Here is a 17,708-nt window from a genome sequence, read left to right on the forward strand (position 1 = left end):
ATATTTTTATTCGGTCACATCATATGTGCTTTACTTGGAGCGTCTGTGTGTTTATTTTCGTTTTGTTTATGTTTGAATAAGATCGGATCCTAGCAATCCTTGTTTGGGAGAGAGACATGCTCCGCTTTTTCATATGAACACTTGTTCTTCGTTTTACTTTTAATGTTCAATGATAAAAGTTGGAAGCTACAATACTTATCTTTATTTGGTTGGAAAAGAAAAATGCCTCATATGTCGTGGATAATTTGACACTTGGCAATTGTTTTGAGCTCTCAAGTAGATCATAAGTTTTTGCATGTAGTTTAAACCTATTAGTGGAGAACTACCGTAGAGCTTGTTGAAATTGGTTTGCGTAATTGATCTCTCTTAAGGTCTAGATATTTTCTAGTAAAAGTGTTTGAGCAACAAGGAAGACAGTGTAGAGTATTATAATGCTTGCGATATGTTCTTATGTAAGTTTTGCTGTACCGGTTCATACTTGTGTTTGCTTCAAACAACCTTGCTAGCCTAAGCCCTGTACTGAGAGGAAATGCTTCTCGTGCATCCAAAATCTTGAGCCAAAACACTATGCCACTTGTGTCCACCATATCTACCTACTATGTGGTATTTCCTGCCATTCCAAAGTAAATTGCTTGAGTGCTACCTTTAAACAATTCAAAATGCTTCTCAATTTGTGTCAATGTTTTATAGCTCATGAGGAAGTATGTGGTGTTTATCTTTCAATCTTGTTGGGCAACTTTCACCAATGGACTAGTGGCTACATCCGCTTATCCAATAATTTTGCAAAAAGAGCTGGCAATGGGATTCCCAGTCCCGAATTAATTAACCAAAATAGACACTCCTCCATGGTATGTGATTGTTGGATGGCACCCGAAGGATTCGGTTAGCCATGGCTTGTGTAAGCAAAGGTTGGGAGGAGTGTCATCATAATAAAACTAAAATAAAAAGGCACTCCTTCATGGTATGAGATTGTTGGCAGGCACCCGAGGATTCGGTTAGCCATGGTTTGTGAAAGAAAGGTTGGAAGGAGTGCCACCCAAAAATAAAATAAAATGGGAGCCGCTCTTTGAAGGTTTGTCTGGCGAGGGGGTTAGAGTGCCCACTACCATTCGTTGACAACAACAAACACCTCTCAAAATTTTACTTTTATGCTCTCTCTATGTTTTCAAAATAAAAGCTCTAGCACAAATATAGCAATCGATGCTTTCCTCTTTGAAGGGCCATTCTTTTACTTTATGTTGAGTCAGTTTACCCACTTCCTTCCACCTTAGAAGCAAACACTTGTGTTAACTGTGCATTGATTCTTACATACTTGCATATTTGCATTCATCATATTACTTTATGTTGACAATATCCATGAGATATGCATGTTGAGAGTTGAAAGCAACCGCTGAAACTTTAATCTTCCTTTGTGTTGCTTCGATGCTTTTACTTTGAATTTATTGCTTTATGAGTTAACTCTTATGCAAGACTTTTGATACTTGTCTTGAAAGCATTATTCATGAAAAGTTTTGCTATATGTTATCTACTTGTTAGCAACTATAGATCATTGCCTTGAGTCACTTCATTCATTTCATATGCTTTGTAATAGTATGATCAAGGTTATGTAAGTAGCATGTCACTACAGAAATTATTCTTATTATCGTTTACCTGCTCGGGACGAGCAGGAACTAAGCTTGGGGATGCTGATACGTCCCCGACGTATCCATAATTTCTGTCGTTCCATGCTTGTTTTATGACAATACTTACATGTTTTGCTTGCACTTTATGATGATTTCATGCATTTTCCGGAACTAACCTATTAACAAGATGCCACAGTGCCAGTTCCTGTTTTCTGCTGTTTTTGGTTCCAGAAAGGCTGTTCGGGCAATATTCTCGGAATTGGACGAAATCAACGCCAAACCTCCTATTTTTCCCGGAAGCATCCAGAACACCGAAGAAGAGTCGGAGATGGGCCAGGGGGCCACCACACCACATGGCGGCGCGGGCCAGACCCTGGCCGCGCCGGCCTAGGGTGTGGCGCCCCCAGGTGCCCCCCTGCGCCGCCTCTTCGCCTATAAAATCCCTTTCGACCTAAAAACACCGTACCAATTGACGAAACTCCAGAAAAGTTACTGTGGCGCCGCCGCCATTGCGAAACTCCAATTCGGGGGACAGAAGTCTCTGTCCCGGCACCCTGCCGGGACGGGGAAGTGCCCCCGGAAGCCATCTCCATCAACGCCATCGCCTCCGCCATGCTCTGTGAGTAGTTCCCCCATGGACTACGGGTTCTAGCTGTAGCTATGTCGGTATACTCTCCCCCATGTACTTCAATACAATGGTCTCATGAGCTGCCTTACATGATTGAGATTCATCTGATGTAATCGGTGTTGTGTTTGTTGGGATCCGATGGATGATACATTATGATTAGTCTATCTATAAAGTTTGTGAAGTTATTGTTGCTGCAATCTTGTTATGCTTAATGCTTGTCACTAGGGCCCGAGTGGCATGATCTTAGATTTGAGCTCTATACTTATTGCTTAGATTGTATCTACAAGTTGTATGCACATGTCACTGTCCGGAACCAAAGGCCCCGAAGTGACAGAAATCGGGACAACCGGAGGGGATGGTAGTGATGTGAGGATCACATGTTTTCACGGAGTGTTAATGCTTTGCTCCGGTACTCTATTAAAAGGAGTACCTTAATATCCAGTAGTTTCCCTTGAGGCCCGGCTGCCACCGGCTGGTAGGACAATAGATGTTGTGCAAGTTTCTCATTGCGAGCACGTACGACTATATATGGAAAACATGCCTACATAATTAATAAGCCTGATGTTCTTTCTTAATGCTTTGATTCCTATCAATTTCCCAACTGTAATTTGTTCACCCAACACTTGTCACTTATTGGAGAGTTACCACTAGTGTAGATCGCTGGGAACCCCGGTCCATCTCTCATCATCATATACTTGTTCTACATGTCATTGGAAGTAGTATCAACTATCTTCTGGTGCCATCGCTCTCATATTGCTATTACTGCTGCTGTGTTACTGTTACTATTGCTCTCATATTACTGCTACTTTCACATCACCCCTGTTGCTAGTGCTTTTCCAGGTGCAGCTGAATTGACAACTCAGTTGTTAAGGCTTATAAGTATTCTTTACCTCCCCTTGTGTCGAATCAATAAATTGGGTTATACTACCCTCGAAGACTATCGCGATCCCCTATACTTGTGGGTCATCAGCCGGATCGTCGAAACAATCGAGTACGTCGTCAAAGCGTGGCGCAACCAAGACGATGAAATAAGGAGAAACATGCACCATCGAGGTTGTCGACAGTGCAACCGGCAGGCCGCTGGAGCCCCGCAAGAACGCCACCAAGTTTGTCAGCCAATGCGGAGCCGTTGTTAGAGACAACGTCCCGATCACCGTCCAGGAGTGGAATTAGCCAAAGAAGGCACGTGTTGGTTTCACTTTTGTCGAGAAGAGAACAAAAAAAGATTACTTCAAGAAGCTTATGGAACATTTCGTTCTACCTCCGGAATAGAACAAACTCGATGAGGAGGGTATCAAGATTGAGGAAAACAAGGAGAGGAGGAGGCTAGTCAAACAGTTCGCTCTTCATAAGATGGCCAACGCATTCCGGAAATTCAAGAAAAATCTAGCCCATGACTTTGTCAAGCAGAACAAGACTCCGGATTTCAAAGGACAATATGAGAAACTGAAACATGATTGGCCAGAATTTGTGAAGCAAAAGAAATCGGAGCAGTTCATTCAAATATCGAAAAAAATAAGGAAAATGCGGCTAAGAAGGAGTACAATCATATTATGGGGCCAGGAGGGTATCGCCTTTGGGAGCCTAGGTGGGAGAAGATGGAGAACGAGCTGAGGGCGCGAGGAATCCGTCCAGGTACGGAGGGATGGGACCCAAGGGCCAAAAGCTGGTGGTACGGGCATGGGGGAACGCTGAACCCGGAGACAGAGGAGTGTGTTTACCGGGGCAAAATAATTAAACCCACCCAAGCCCTTATTGACGCAATGAGGGATGCTCAAGAGGGGAAGATCAAGTTCAACAGAGAGAACGACGCGCTGACAAAAGCCCTCGGGAATCCTGAACACGGAGGACGTGTACGAGGCATGGGGCACATTCCGTGGAAAATAGGGTTCCCCCAGAACGATGACCCGTACGGTTACATAAGCCGTAAGAGAAAGATGGATCGGGAAGCAGATGTTGTGGTGCGGTTGGCATCGGAAATGGATGTGATGAAGAAAACCGTGAGTGTACTAGTAGCCGAAAGAGATGCAGCTCGGGCGCAGCATGAAGATCATCCAGCGGATCTCGGAAGCCAGCAGCGGAGAAGCAGCGTGGCTTCCACGGAGGCCCCACCGGCTGGTGCAGATGCACCGACGATCGAAATTACTGCACCGGAGCCTCTAGTGGTCGAAATTACTGCACCGGAGCCTCCTCGCTACCCCGTGGACGATATAAAGGAGATGAAAGAATGTCATCTGTATTATCCTATCGGTAACATGTCCATGAAGGTAGCCATCGGCAGTGCTTTACCATATTTACCTGGAGCACTCCACCACAACAACCCCATTCAAGATGGCTATGCTCGTGTCACGGTGGAGGACATAGTCCTAGGGTTTGAGGACCTGGAGATTGACATTACTACACCTGAAGGGGAGAAAAGACTTGGAGATGTCAAGCGCCAGTTCATTCTATGGCAAAAGAAGTTTATCAAGTTTCCAGGCGAGGCGCCAAGGACAACAAGTCCACCCCCCTACGGTGGTGGTGGTGGCGGTGGCGGTGGCGGTGGTGGTGGTGGTGGTGGTGGTGGCGGTTCACCTACACCTCCGTCACGTCAGCCGACGCCCCCCAGTCCACAACGTCCGGCGGGTGATCAGACGCCGCCCCCCAGTCCTCGTCCGGTGGGTGATCAGACGCCGCCCCCCAATCCACCTCCGGCAAAGAAGCAGAAGCAGTCCTGGATTATTAACCCGGACCCTTATGTACCTAAGACCACAAAGGTACCGGAGCCATCACTGAAGCCTCTCCCCACAAGGCCTTGGGAACGTAGTGCCGAGGAAGTCGACGCGGCCGCGGCTGCTGATTATGAGAAATGGAAGGCGGAGTGCAAGAAGAAAAGAGCCCGAGCCCAAGCCAGTATTTTCTGATGAGCAAAAGAAGTGGGCTAAGTCATTTTTGAGCACACCGTCCCAAGCCGCGAAGAATCTGCCTGACGACTATGCACGTGAACTTCGTAGGCAGGCACTCATGTTGAAGGAGAAGAAAGAGCGGGCGGAGAACCAGGAGAACAAAGCCTTGGAGGAGGCCGAGAAAACGGAATTAGAAAGTAAAAAAAGCGGGAAACGAGTTGCCCAGCTCGGGGAACAAAGTAAACAATCGATTTCCCCGCTTATAGTGAAAGCCGCCGGTCCGGATGACCCCGATATCATAGCAGCTGCGGCAGCACAAGGATTGACTGTAACGAGTGCCAGAGAACAAGCGGCCAACTTAGGTATTACTCTTCGTGAACTGTTAGGCCTTGATGATGCGCCAGTGAAGGAGGTAGTAATTACATATGTGAAGAATGGGCCTCTCGTCGAGCCTGCGCAGGAAGAGGATCTACCTCCACAAATGAAAGGTCTGCTGAAATGGTACAAGGGTTACATAAAAAATAAAAACGCCAAAGAATATATTTATGCGGAAGTTAGACATGAGCATCACTTCAAACATTACTATGTACAAATTCATCTGAGTGAATTGTTCCAGCTTTTCAATCTGTGCGAGCTCGACAAATCTATCATCAGTTGCTACGTTCTGTAAGTGATTTATTTCTACCCCATCTCGTTCATATTGCGTGCACTATATATATGTCCTAACTATATTGTTGTGTCCGCTATTATACATGCAGAATGAAGATTAAGGAATGCAGAGTAAGGAACATCCATGATGTTGGGTTCATTGACCCACACATCGTTAATGGATATGTGTTGGAGCATCACCCCGCCGACATGGAGGCAGACCTGTGGCAGTTTTTTACAAAGCAGGAACTCAAAAGTGATATTATATTTCCTTACCATTTTGGGTGAGTGTTTCTGTCTTGAGCATATTCTCTTTTGTTTACTCCATGCATGGTATGTGGCCGGCTAATCGATGAGTTATGCATGACGTACTGTGCATGTATCGTGTCCGCAGGTTCCACTGGATTCTGCTAGTAATTAAAGTTGACACCTCAGAATGTCTCGTCCACGACTCTCTGAATATGGATCCAAAGCTTTGGGTCGGCATGAGAAGAATGCTGCAGAAGTAATTATTTTCATTCATTTGCGCTCTATATCGATCGGCCTATTTCGTTCATTTCCTAAGCTTCAAGTAACTAATAACTCTCTTGTTCATTTAATTTTCTTTGCCTCGTAGGGTTTGGACACGGTTCGTAGATACAAAGGTCGGTGAATTCAAAAAAGAGCTAGAATTCAAAAGGTCAAAGGCTAAGAATGGTGGGGATATTCAGCCAGCGGGGACCAATCTATGTGGATACTATGTCTGTGAGATGATCCGGAGATACACCTCTGAGCGGGTTCCGAGTGATATGAATGCTCAGAGGAATAACCTCCGGATGATGCTTAGTCCAGAAGCTCGCTTCCTACCACTTCAAGAGGAACTAGCTGGATGGTTCAGGAGGGAAGTCCTCCATCCTAAAGGAGAACACCATTACGATGACGTAGAACTTTATATGCATTAAATTATGTATGGAAACTTGTTGAAAATTGTATATGGTCATCCGATGATATTGAATATATATTGTATATTCCTCTTGAATTCTTTTTGGTTCTAATTTCAAATTTGTTTGAAATTGTACATTCATATGCATGTATGTAGTACCGTAGAATATGTGAAACTCCTTCAAAATTAAAATAAAGCACAAAAGAAATAAAACAATACAAATTAAACAGAAAACTGGTTAGGGGGGGGGGGGCAGGTTTAGGGGGGGGCTAAAACCCTAAACCTGCGGCGGCCTTTAGTCGCGGTTGGCCAGAAGAACCGCGACTAAAGGTCCTCCGCCCCGACGGCCGTCTGGCGCCCACGTGGACGGGCCTTTAGTCGCGGTTCGTAAGCAACCGCGACTAAAGGGGGGGCCTTTAGTCACGCTCATTTGGTCGCGGTTGTGCAACCGCGACTAATGGCAGTTGCGAACCGCGACCAAAGGCCCTTTTTCCACCAGTGCGACAACAATGCTTGTGCATTGTTTTCTCCTCTTTTAAAGCGTTGCTTATGGATAACCTCTTTTGAAGTTCGGGTGATTGTCTTTGGTGTTGATTAAAGTGTTGCTCCTACGAGTGGTTGGTCACCGCGGCGGTATCTTCCTCTTTCTCTTATTCTCTTTTTTACACGTGTGCACCTAAGACTACTCATAGTGGGAGTAACTTAGTTAGTAACATAAGACTACATGCAATGCCAACTAAGCATTTTGATGACCTGACATGTTATTAATTGAGGAAAGAGAGCATTGTGGTAACTAGCTATGTTACCATAACATCACATTTCCCAAGACTAGATGAGTCTACAACCTAATTTATATGGCTTTGCATGACACCACACATGTGTTACTACCCACTATGGAGATAGTAACATAGAGTAGTAACATATACTACATGTTACTACTCTATATTACTTCCCACTATGACTAGTCTAAGTGTTTTAGGTTATCTTGTTGATACACACAGATACTAAGTGTAATTAATTTCTTTGCGATATTAATTTATGCTTTATAAAAAATGCATTCCGCTCTTCCGCTTGGCGCCACGACAGATAGCAGAGTTTGCTGAAACTTCCCATCCGCCGCCGCGCATGATTGCGTGACTTACCCACAAGAGGTAGTGACATGCTAGAGCCTAGAGGTTTAGCGGAGTGGTTAGCCGAAACGATTGCATAATAGCGAGAGACATACCGAGCGGAAGGTTCGATGAGCTACCTGTAAACAAAAAAATAGCGGCAGACATAAACGGCGAAAACCTTTTGACCCGTGCACGGTAAGTAGGGTGTGTGTTGGTGGTGGGGCGATCAAGACGAAATACGTGCGGTGCGTTCAGGAAGGACCGATCTCTGCATCTGCATGCGCACATGACATGGCCGCAACCGGACGGCAAGGACGACTTGGCCACGACGACGTATAGCTCGCGGCTCGCGGCTCGTGGTGAGAGGGATTTACTGTATGTTGGTGGAGTCGTGCAGGTGCTCTGGCTCCGTACGTACGTGGGATTTCTCGTTCACGAGATCAAGTCCACGTGTGGATAAGGAGAAAACCGATCGATCGACCAGGGAAAAACACATTCATCAAAAGTTCTTGTGTACCTGCAGCCAAACCTACGTTTTCAAAAAGGAATATATTAATAGCAGAAGATATCAATTACACACAATCTCTACAACTCAACATCTTAAGAAATAAAAACCTCGCTACAGTATCTCAGGTCTAGCAACAACAATACATCCACCACCAAGACAACACCTGAAATACAGGCTCTCCAAAAGCGACGTCTCCAAGAACAGTGCACCAGCACCGTCGTCGTCCGATCAAAGATCTTAGGTTTTCACCTCCCCGCTCTCAAAACAATGCCTCCAACAAGATCATTGCCAGACACAACCAGTTAAGGTCAGACCTTAGATTTCCACCCTAAAAGGTAGGACTCTGAACTTCACATGTGCTGTCGCCCCGCTATCATGCCACCGTTGCAAAGCCCGGAGCACCAAGCAAGCCCCTCAACATCGCGAAGACTTGAACCTCGCTTAGCTAGTCTTTCAATCCGATCTTCATGATATTCTCTTCTTCTGACTTCATCATGGGCCAAAAAGTCACTTGATGTCAACACATAACTGAACTACGCGCCGCTTTCTCCAGAACCAAACGGTCGGAATAAAACATGGGTGCGCGCGACCGAATACCACCCGATCCAGCAAACTCTATGCAAAAGATGCATTGTTCCATTCGCAGGCAAAGTCTTCCGGAACTCATCACTCCGGCTAGATGAAGAAGGATCGACATCCAGAAGGTCTTCATCTTTGCGCGTGAGAAACCCTAGGACCACCGCCTTTATCCAGGCCGGGCCCCCACGCAAACGGTCATCCTCGCCGCCCGTCACACCGAATCCAGCAGGACGAACGACCCTGGGATGCGGGAGCCAGCATGATACACCACAGCCTCTGACAGCCGCGAAACCGCAGCCCGCCCTGGGCCCAGATCAGGCCCTGACCGCATTGCCGCTGGTAGCAACCCGGGGCCGGCAACAACCACCGAGGGCCGCCGCTGCCGTAGCGCCACCTTCGCATCCCTCCACCAGCCTATCCACTGCCCCACGCCCCTCTGCGCCGCCATAGGATGGCGGGCCTAGGTGGGAGGCCTAGACCCACGACGTGCCATCACCGTCCGGCGAGCAGCCCCCAGGCCGGGGACGATGTCCCGACCTCCGCCCACGACCAAGCCGTCGATGCCACCCCAGCCGCACCAACGAATCGCCGCTGCAAACCTCCACCCCAGCACCTTCGGTACCAGGGGCTGTCGCCCGCGCCAGAGGCCGGTGGCAGCGGCGGGAGGGAGGCAACTTGAGGGAGGGGAGGGGGGGGGGGGGGGGTGTGTGGTCAGGTCTGGGCCCCTCGGCGGCGCCCTGGGGAGCGCCACGCGAGGGAGAGAGGTTAGAGTTTCTTTTCCTACATATATATGCTGCAGTGCTCGAGTCGATCGTTGCATTGTTGTAAGATGTGTCCTACAATCTCAGTTTCAGGACGGCGTCGATCGATCGGGCGCCGTTCGCCGCTGCGTAAACAATATGCTCCGGGGGACGGCGCACGTGATGACGCGGACAAAACCCTCGGTGCCCGCGCGCGGTGGGGCGATCAAGACGAAGTACATCTATTCATTTCCGAGTCACCATGGCCGCCCACATGGCTGCCTGCAACCGAACGGCGACGACGAGTTGGCCACGAACGATGCAGTGCGTCTACGCGTGTAGCGGCTTGTGGCGACAAGGGAATGTTTGTGGACTCGTGCGATGCTCTGTGCTACCACGCCCATCCATTTCAGATTAATAAAAATAAATACTCCCACTATCTCACGAAACAAGTTTTTAATTTTATTTGTATTTAGATGTCAAATAGTGTCCACATATATCTAAATCTAAATTTAAATAAAAATAAAACAAGTTTCATATGACGGAGACGGTATGTTTGTTTCAATTAATTTGGGTCACATGTGGACATAAATGTTCCCGTTGTATGTTTAGGTCCAGGACAGCCCAATAGACATACCTATTTTTAATATTTTTATAATATTTAATATATTAATACTTATGTTGCATTGGGCAAATAAAACGGTAAAAGCATATATGTAAAGGAAAATAAACCCTAGATAATCAAGGTTTGCACGACGCCATTGCTGCTTAATCCTTGTTGGCTAGGTCAATGAAGAATTGTGCCTCCCATGGCCATGGCCAGACTGACGCCGGAGGTGCTGCCGTTGGCGCTGGAAGCGAGTGTTATTGATGACGGCACAGAAGACACAACGCCGCCACTCATCAGCACCAGCATGCGAACAGTCTGCTAGGTCGCTGCAAATCTACTTGAGGAGGATGCGAGAGAACATGGGCGCTTTGCGCTGACACATTTCAACCTAAATTTGAGTCTGAAATGTGCCAATATGTGCCTCGGCCTGTTTACGTTGGGCAACTGGGTTAGGTTTTTTGTGTCCTCCTGTCCGCACGGACCAAAACGGACCACCTTGCTACGTTTAGATCATGCCACTAAAGATGACCTTAAAAGACTTATCATCACCACATCTATAGTGGTAGGAAAACAATAGATATAAATATGGTACTCCCTCTGTTTTTTTTAAAAATTACTAAATTTTATCTAAATATGGAAGCATATAGACATGTTTTACTTATAGATACATCTGTATCTGGAAAAAGCTGAACAGTTATAGATAGATCCGTATCTAGGTAAAGTAGAGCAGTTTTTTTTTGGGCGGGGGAGTACAATGAATCATCCCATATTGTCATCTAGAAACAAATGCGAATTAATTAAATTTTGATAGAAAATTATTTTACTAAGGGAAAACATATGGTACAAAAGAGAAAATAACCTCCTTTTATTTTGTAAGAGATAATCTCTGAGCCAAGACAAAACGTTATTTTCTTTCTTCATTCCTCCTCCAACAATACAAAGAATATACTAGGCTTGCTCCAGTACACTAGTAGAAAAGGCACTCACGGAATAGGTTACGTTGCTTGTTTTTCTAGGGTTTCCGTCTTCGCTCTAGCGACCGGCGACTTTTAGATCTACGAGGTTTTTTGTGGTGATTCTCGATTCCTCATCGTGATCACCCCGGTTTCTCTACCTCTTTCCGATCGATCTGCCTCTCGATCTGCACCCCCCTTCTCTGTCCAATCTATCTCGGGGTGATCAAGGGGCAGACCTATTCTTGCCGCCCACCATTGGTGACGAACGGACTGGAACTAGTGGGTACTACGATGATGGGCGATCGGATCGTGAAAGCGGTTGGTGTGGCTGCCACGGAGGCAGCAACGATGGAGAAGAAGGGCGAGGCGGCGGCGGAATCCTCTGATCGCGGCAAATCCTCGGAGGCGCATGGCAACGCTGGTGACGGCGTGTCCGCCATGATGGGCAGGCTGAAGTTGACGTCGCAAGAGGCGTGCCCCTTCGTCCTTGAAGAAGATGCGGATGAATTTGCAGGCTGCCCAGATTGGGCATTGGTGGGTAAGGTCCTGGCACCGAATATCTTTCATATACAGACGATCAGATCAGTTGTTCGTCCTGCATGGGGGAATCCGAAGGGTTTGACAGTGCACCCGTCTGGACCTAACCTTTTTGCGGCGGAATTTGCATCGAAGGCTGATATGGACCATGTGATCAATGGATCACCCTGGATGCTGGGGAAACATGCGATCTTGTTGAAAGTGTTTGACCCTCGGGTGAATGCCCGTGATGTTGTCTTTGATAAACTATTGTTGTGGCTGCGAGTGATGCGGCTACCGTTTGCATTGATGAATAGGGAAAGGGGGTGCCCCTAGTTGGTATGATTGGTAAAGTGGAGAGAGTAGAGGTGGATGAGAATGGTCGTGCTTGGGGTGAATACCTCAGAGCGAGGGTGCTCGTAAACCTCACTGAACCGCTGATGCACTGTGTCGGAGTACATTCAACAAAGAGGAATGAAACTATCTTTTATGAGGTGATGTACGAGCGGTTGCCGATGTACTGTTTCTCGTGCGGTGTTCTTGGGCATTCCACTTTGGCTTGTCCTACACCTGCTGAACGAGATGAGGATGGGAGGCTGCCTTGGTGCAGCGAACGTCTATGTGTGCCGGACAAATGGAAGGAAAAAGCCTCTTCTGGCCAGAGTGCACAATCTGGGCAAGGCTCTAGTAATCAACCGGCAATGCCATCGCAAAAGAAAGGTGGAGCTGAAGTCACCTCGCCAGCAAAAGCCCGGAAGCCACGAACTCAAAAGGCCGCGGTTGACAAGATGGGTGCTACAAGGGGCCAAAATGATACTGGTGGCAGAACAGCTGGGAGCAAGAGGAAACCCCAACATGTTTATGTGCCAAAAACTGCTGCAGGGGCGTTGGTTATTCGTGAGAACCCAAGTGTCCCAGTGATTGCTCCAGCTGATATTGTGCAGGATGGCACTCTGATGCTGCCAGGATGGCACTCTGATGCTGCCAGGGGCGGTTTCTAATGATGAATAGAGTATAAACTCGAATAAGAAGCGTAAGATGAGTACATAATCAAATCGATCGGCGGATCTTGCAGGGGCTGTTGACCAGCCTCTACTAACGCAATGCGTTTCTTATGCTGGAACTGTCGTGGCCTCGGGTCGGACGCGACGGTTGACGAGCTTAGATGGCTCGTGAAACTTTCCGACCCTCCTTCCTTTTTCTTTCGGAGACGAAGATGAAGGACAAACATGCGCAGAATTTTATGTTGTCCCTCGGCTACTCAGGTTTCTTTGGAGTGAGTAGCGTGGGTCTCAGCGGGGGTTTGGCCCTATTTTGGTTGCAGCCCTACACCGTCCAGCTCAAAGGTTTAAACTCCCAATGTATTGATGTTGGCATCAAAGCTGAGAATGGTGACTCGTGGCGTGCTAGTTTTGTTTATGGTGAACCTAAAAGAGAGAAGTGGCATGAATTCTGGAATTTCTTGCGCCGGCTAAAAACACAAGGGGATGGTCCCTGGATCGTCTGTGGTGATTTTAATGAGGTTCTCCATAACAGTGAGCATTTTGGCTCTAATGACCGATCCGAGGCACAGATGATTCAGTTCAGAGAGTGTCTAGACGACTGTGGCCTAGTGGACTTGGGTTTCTCTGGACCTATCTACACATGGTCAAACAAGCAGGACTCGGATAGAAATGTGCAAGTCCTCCTTGATCGAGCGATAGGAAATGGTGATTTCATGCATATGTTTGATGACTGCCACTTCGAGAATATCATCACGACTACCTCTGATCATTTTGCTATCTCTATCAACCTGAAGAAGAACGCAGATGAAGCTCGGGCGCGTCCAGTTCAGACGGGTTTTCATTTTGAGGCAGCCTGGCTACGGTCTCCGGAGTATAAGCAGGTGGTCGAGCAGGCCTGGACTGGTTGAATGTTCTAGGACGTCGCCTAGAGGGGGGGGGGGGGGTGAATAGGCGGTGTATAAAAACTTCTACTTGAGAGCTAAACTAGGCGGAATAAAACTATACATGTGTTTACTAGTTTAGCTCAAAGCCTATCAACTAGGGGTTTGCCTAAGAGCACCAACAACATATGCTAGCGTGATGAGCACAATGTGATAACAAGCTAGGTATAGCACATCAAGCAAGATAGATATAACAAGGTAAAGCGCATAGGTAAAGGAGCTCGGGTTGAGAAGTAACCGGTGCACGAGGAGACAACGATGTATCCCGAAGTTCACACCCAAGGGTGCTACGTCTCCGTCTGGAGCGGTGTGGAGGCAGCACTCCAATAAGCCACTAGGGCTACCGTATTCTCCTCGAGCCTTTCCTCCAAGGAGGAAAGCCTCAATCCACTAAGGGACCCTTGAGGGTGGTCACCGAACCCGTACAAGCTTGGGCAAACACCCAAGTATCAAGCTTGAGGCAATTCCATAACACGGAGGCTCTCAAGCATAAGGCCACAAGAGGCTACAACACGCCACACCGGCAACAAAGCCACCAAGACACCAACGCGCCACAACCGGCTCCAAAACCACAAAGGCTAACCCACTCCACAAAGGCCACAACGCCACAAAGGCCACCACGCCACAAAGACGATAAGCCACTAAGGCTACAAGACCACAAAGGATACAACACCACAAAGGTAACAACGCCACAAAGGCCACCACGCCACAAAGACGATAAGGCCACTAAGGCAAGAACACCACTAAGGTCAAACACGCACTCTACGAGATCAAAACCCCAGAGAGAACCCAAACCGATGCACCTAATGCAATGGCTAAGAACACCACTAAGATGCCCAAGTTCTTCTCTCCCAAATTCCAACAAAGCTACAAAAGCTATTGGGGAATAAGGGAGGAAGAACAAATATGTGAAGAAACACCAAGAAACTCCAAGATCTAGATCTAGCAAGATCCCCTCACTTGGAGAGGGATTCAATTGGTGAAGCTCTAGATCTAGATCTCTTCTCTCCTTTCCCCCAAAAATATGCAAGAAATAGTGGGGGGATCAAGAGGAGGAAGAAACAACTCAAGGTCAACAATGGAGGAGAGAGAATGAAGGGAAAGAAGTATATGGGTTGGAGGTGGAAGAGAGGTATAAATAGGGGCTCCAAAATATAGCTGTTGGGGGCTAGAAAAATGGTCAGATTCGCGTAAACCGGTACTACCGCTTATCAAAACGGTACTACCGCTTTTCCCCCAAAAAGCAGATCTGAAAAACGGCCCAAAACCGGTAGTACCGCTGCTCGGAGCGGTACTACCGCTTGTGCTGAGAAAATAGCAAATCTGCAGAGAGAGAGAGGGAAACAACGGTGGCATAGCAGTGCATGCATGCGGCGACCAAGGGCGTGCGCGCGCGTGTAGGAGCAGCAGCGGTGGGGCCAGCCATGCAGCGGCAGCAGCAGCACGCGGGGCAGGTTCTCCCGCGCGGGAGCCGTGTTGACTCCACGCGCGGGGATCGAGCGAAGCAGCGCGGGAGCGGCGACTGCCAGGCGCGTGCGTGAGTGCGGGGCAGGGCCCATGCGAGCGGACAGCGGCAGCAGGCAGGCGTGGTGGGGCGGCGCGGCCCAAGGCGGGCGGATGCGAGCTGGGCCAAAGCGGTAGTACCGGGCCCGGTACCGGCCTGGTACCGTAAATGGGTTACGGTACTACCGGGCTGGTACCGGCTTGGTACCGCTTCGAGTCCAGTAAGCCTGGAAGGCTGATGCGGTACTTGGGCCGGTACCGCCAGCGGTAGTACCGCCCGGCCCAAAAGCAATTTCTTTTTTCTTTTTAAAATATGACGATACGAAAAATGCGATATCTTGAGCTAGGAAACTCGGAATGACATGAAACCAATTTTGTTGGAAAGAGGGCGACAAGAGCTACATCTTTAGAAGGTGAAATCATGCAAAGGAGTGAGTGATGATTTTCTCATGGTCATAGAGGTGTAACCTCTCAATACGGTATATCGGGAAAATCATCACCCTCGCACATGCAACATGCGATGCAACCAGAATGAAGAACCAAGAAACACGATGCAATGCATGCAAGGTTTGAGCTCTCTCCGAAGATGCGACTCACTATCCTATCGAGCACAAACCTTATCCTTGCGCGTTCCTCTTCCTCTCGAGTCGGCAAGCTTCGTGTTCACCCTCTTCATCATTGTACATGCCACCGTCTTCCTCCAACATACACGCCACCGTTTTCTTCGATCTTGTATGCACGCCACCGTCTTCATCCATCTTCTACGCCGTCTTCTCTCTTCATCTTCAACACCGTCTTTGTCTCTTTGAGACCATCTTCATCGGTCTTCTTCATCATACTCGATCTTCTCCATCTTGCAACCTTGAATCCAACACATGGCTATGGACTTGACCTAAGATATATTCTCAAAGCAACCGTTAGTTCATAGGGATTGTCATCAATTACCAAAACCACACATGGGGTAATGGACATGTTCTTTCACTGGTGGTGGACCGAATGCGCCAGGTCTAAGAGTTACATGGGCCAGACTTCAAGGAGTGGCAGGCTCGCTCAAGAAATGGAGCCACGAGGCTCTATTCGTAAAGAAATTCAAAAGTTAGAGCGGGAACTGAAAACTCTCCGGTTGGCTCCTTGGTGTGGGGATCGCTTGGAGATCGCCCGGTTAGAGAAGAAACTGTGTGACCTGTTTGAGCACGAGGAGATTATGGCAAGACAACAATCTCGCGTTGAGTGGCTCAAAGAAGGGGATCGCAACACGGCCTTTTTCATGCAAGGGCCTCCGCCAGGGCCCTCCTATCTCTCATCTCCTGTTTGCGGACGACAGTATATTCTTTACTCGATGTGATCAAAAGAGTGTGGCCGCTCTAAACGATACCCTGCGTTTATTTTGTGACTGCTCGGGATAGAAGATCAATCGAGATAAATCCAGTATCTTCTTCGGTCCTCACTGCCGGTCGGAGGTGAAGATTGGGGCTATGTATCAGCTTGGGGTCCATAATGAAGCGTTGCAAGAGACTTACCTTGGTATGCCATTCGAGATCGGTCGATCACCCATCGGAACCTTTAATTTTCTACTTGGTAGAATGTGGAAGAGAGTTAACTGTCTGTCTGATAGACCGTTATCACGTGCCGGCAACGAAATCTTCCTGAAAGCAGTAATCCAAGCTATCCCCGCATATATTATGAGCTTCTTCCAAGTGCCTGTGGCTAACTGTGAGTCGTTTCGGCGGTCTTTGGCCGATCATTGGTGGGGCAGAGAGAATGGGAAGAAGAAAATGCACTGGCGATCATGGGAATGGCTGACGGCAGGGAAGGATCTTGGTGGCCTCGGCTTTCAAGATTTTGTTGTCTTCAACCAAGCAATGCTTGCTCGGCAGTGTTGGAGGTTGTTGACGGAGCCCAACTCTCTCTGTGCTCGGTTTCTTAAAGGCAGATACTTTCCCAACTGTGAACTGTTGGAAGCTCCGAAGCCACATTCATCTTCTTGTACATGGAGGAGTATCTTGTTTGGGATGGAACTGCTCAAGGAGGGGATCCAGTGGGGAATTGGTAATGGACAAAGGACCAAACTTCTATCTGATAACTGGATACCAGGCATACGTCCTTTTATGCTCAGTCCACGCATTGCTATACCAGTGGGTGCGACAGTGAGCTTTTTGATCGATGAGGATCAAGGCGGATGGGATGTGGACCGTGTTCGTGCTGCTTTTGAGGATGTCATAGCTGAAAAGATTCTACAGGTGCCGATCAGCAAACGGGGCGGGGAGGACTTCATATCATGGCCATCAACAAAATTTGGTACCTATACTGTGAAGTCTGGCTAAAACCTCGCTCGGTCCCGTGATTTCATGCAACATCAAAGCACAACGGGAGCGGGGAGCCGTTCAAACCGAGCAGATGAGGCCAAGGGTTGGAAGACCCTATGGAGAATCAGAGCTCCGGGGAAAATGAAGATTGTTCTATGGCGATTCGCCCATGACTGTCTTCCTACTGCTCACCAACTTCGACACCGTCATACTGAATGCCAGGACGTG

The 17,708-nt window shown here is 47.9% G+C and overlaps 2 protein-coding genes across 2 annotated transcripts; both read left to right on the top strand.

Moving 5' to 3' along the window:
* Positions 1–12,891: 12,891 nt before the first annotated feature.
* LOC139835745 (uncharacterized) lies at positions 12,892–13,638 on the top strand. The gene has a single exon (XM_071825608.1). The coding sequence runs from the start codon at positions 12,892–12,894 to the stop codon at positions 13,636–13,638; it is 747 nt and encodes a 248-aa protein (XP_071681709.1).
* Positions 13,639–16,757: 3,119 nt separating this feature from the next.
* On the top strand, positions 16,758–17,498 carry LOC127329199 (uncharacterized mitochondrial protein AtMg00310-like). The gene has a single exon (XM_051355735.1). It carries the CDS (start codon positions 16,758–16,760, stop codon positions 17,496–17,498), a length of 741 nt encoding a protein of 246 aa, XP_051211695.1.
* The last annotated feature ends 210 nt before the right edge of the window (positions 17,499–17,708 follow it).

Source organism: Lolium perenne, chromosome 2 (genome assembly GCF_019359855.2).
Source record: "Lolium perenne isolate Kyuss_39 chromosome 2, Kyuss_2.0, whole genome shotgun sequence".
In the NCBI taxonomy this organism is placed as follows: Eukaryota; Viridiplantae; Streptophyta; class Magnoliopsida; order Poales; family Poaceae; genus Lolium; species Lolium perenne.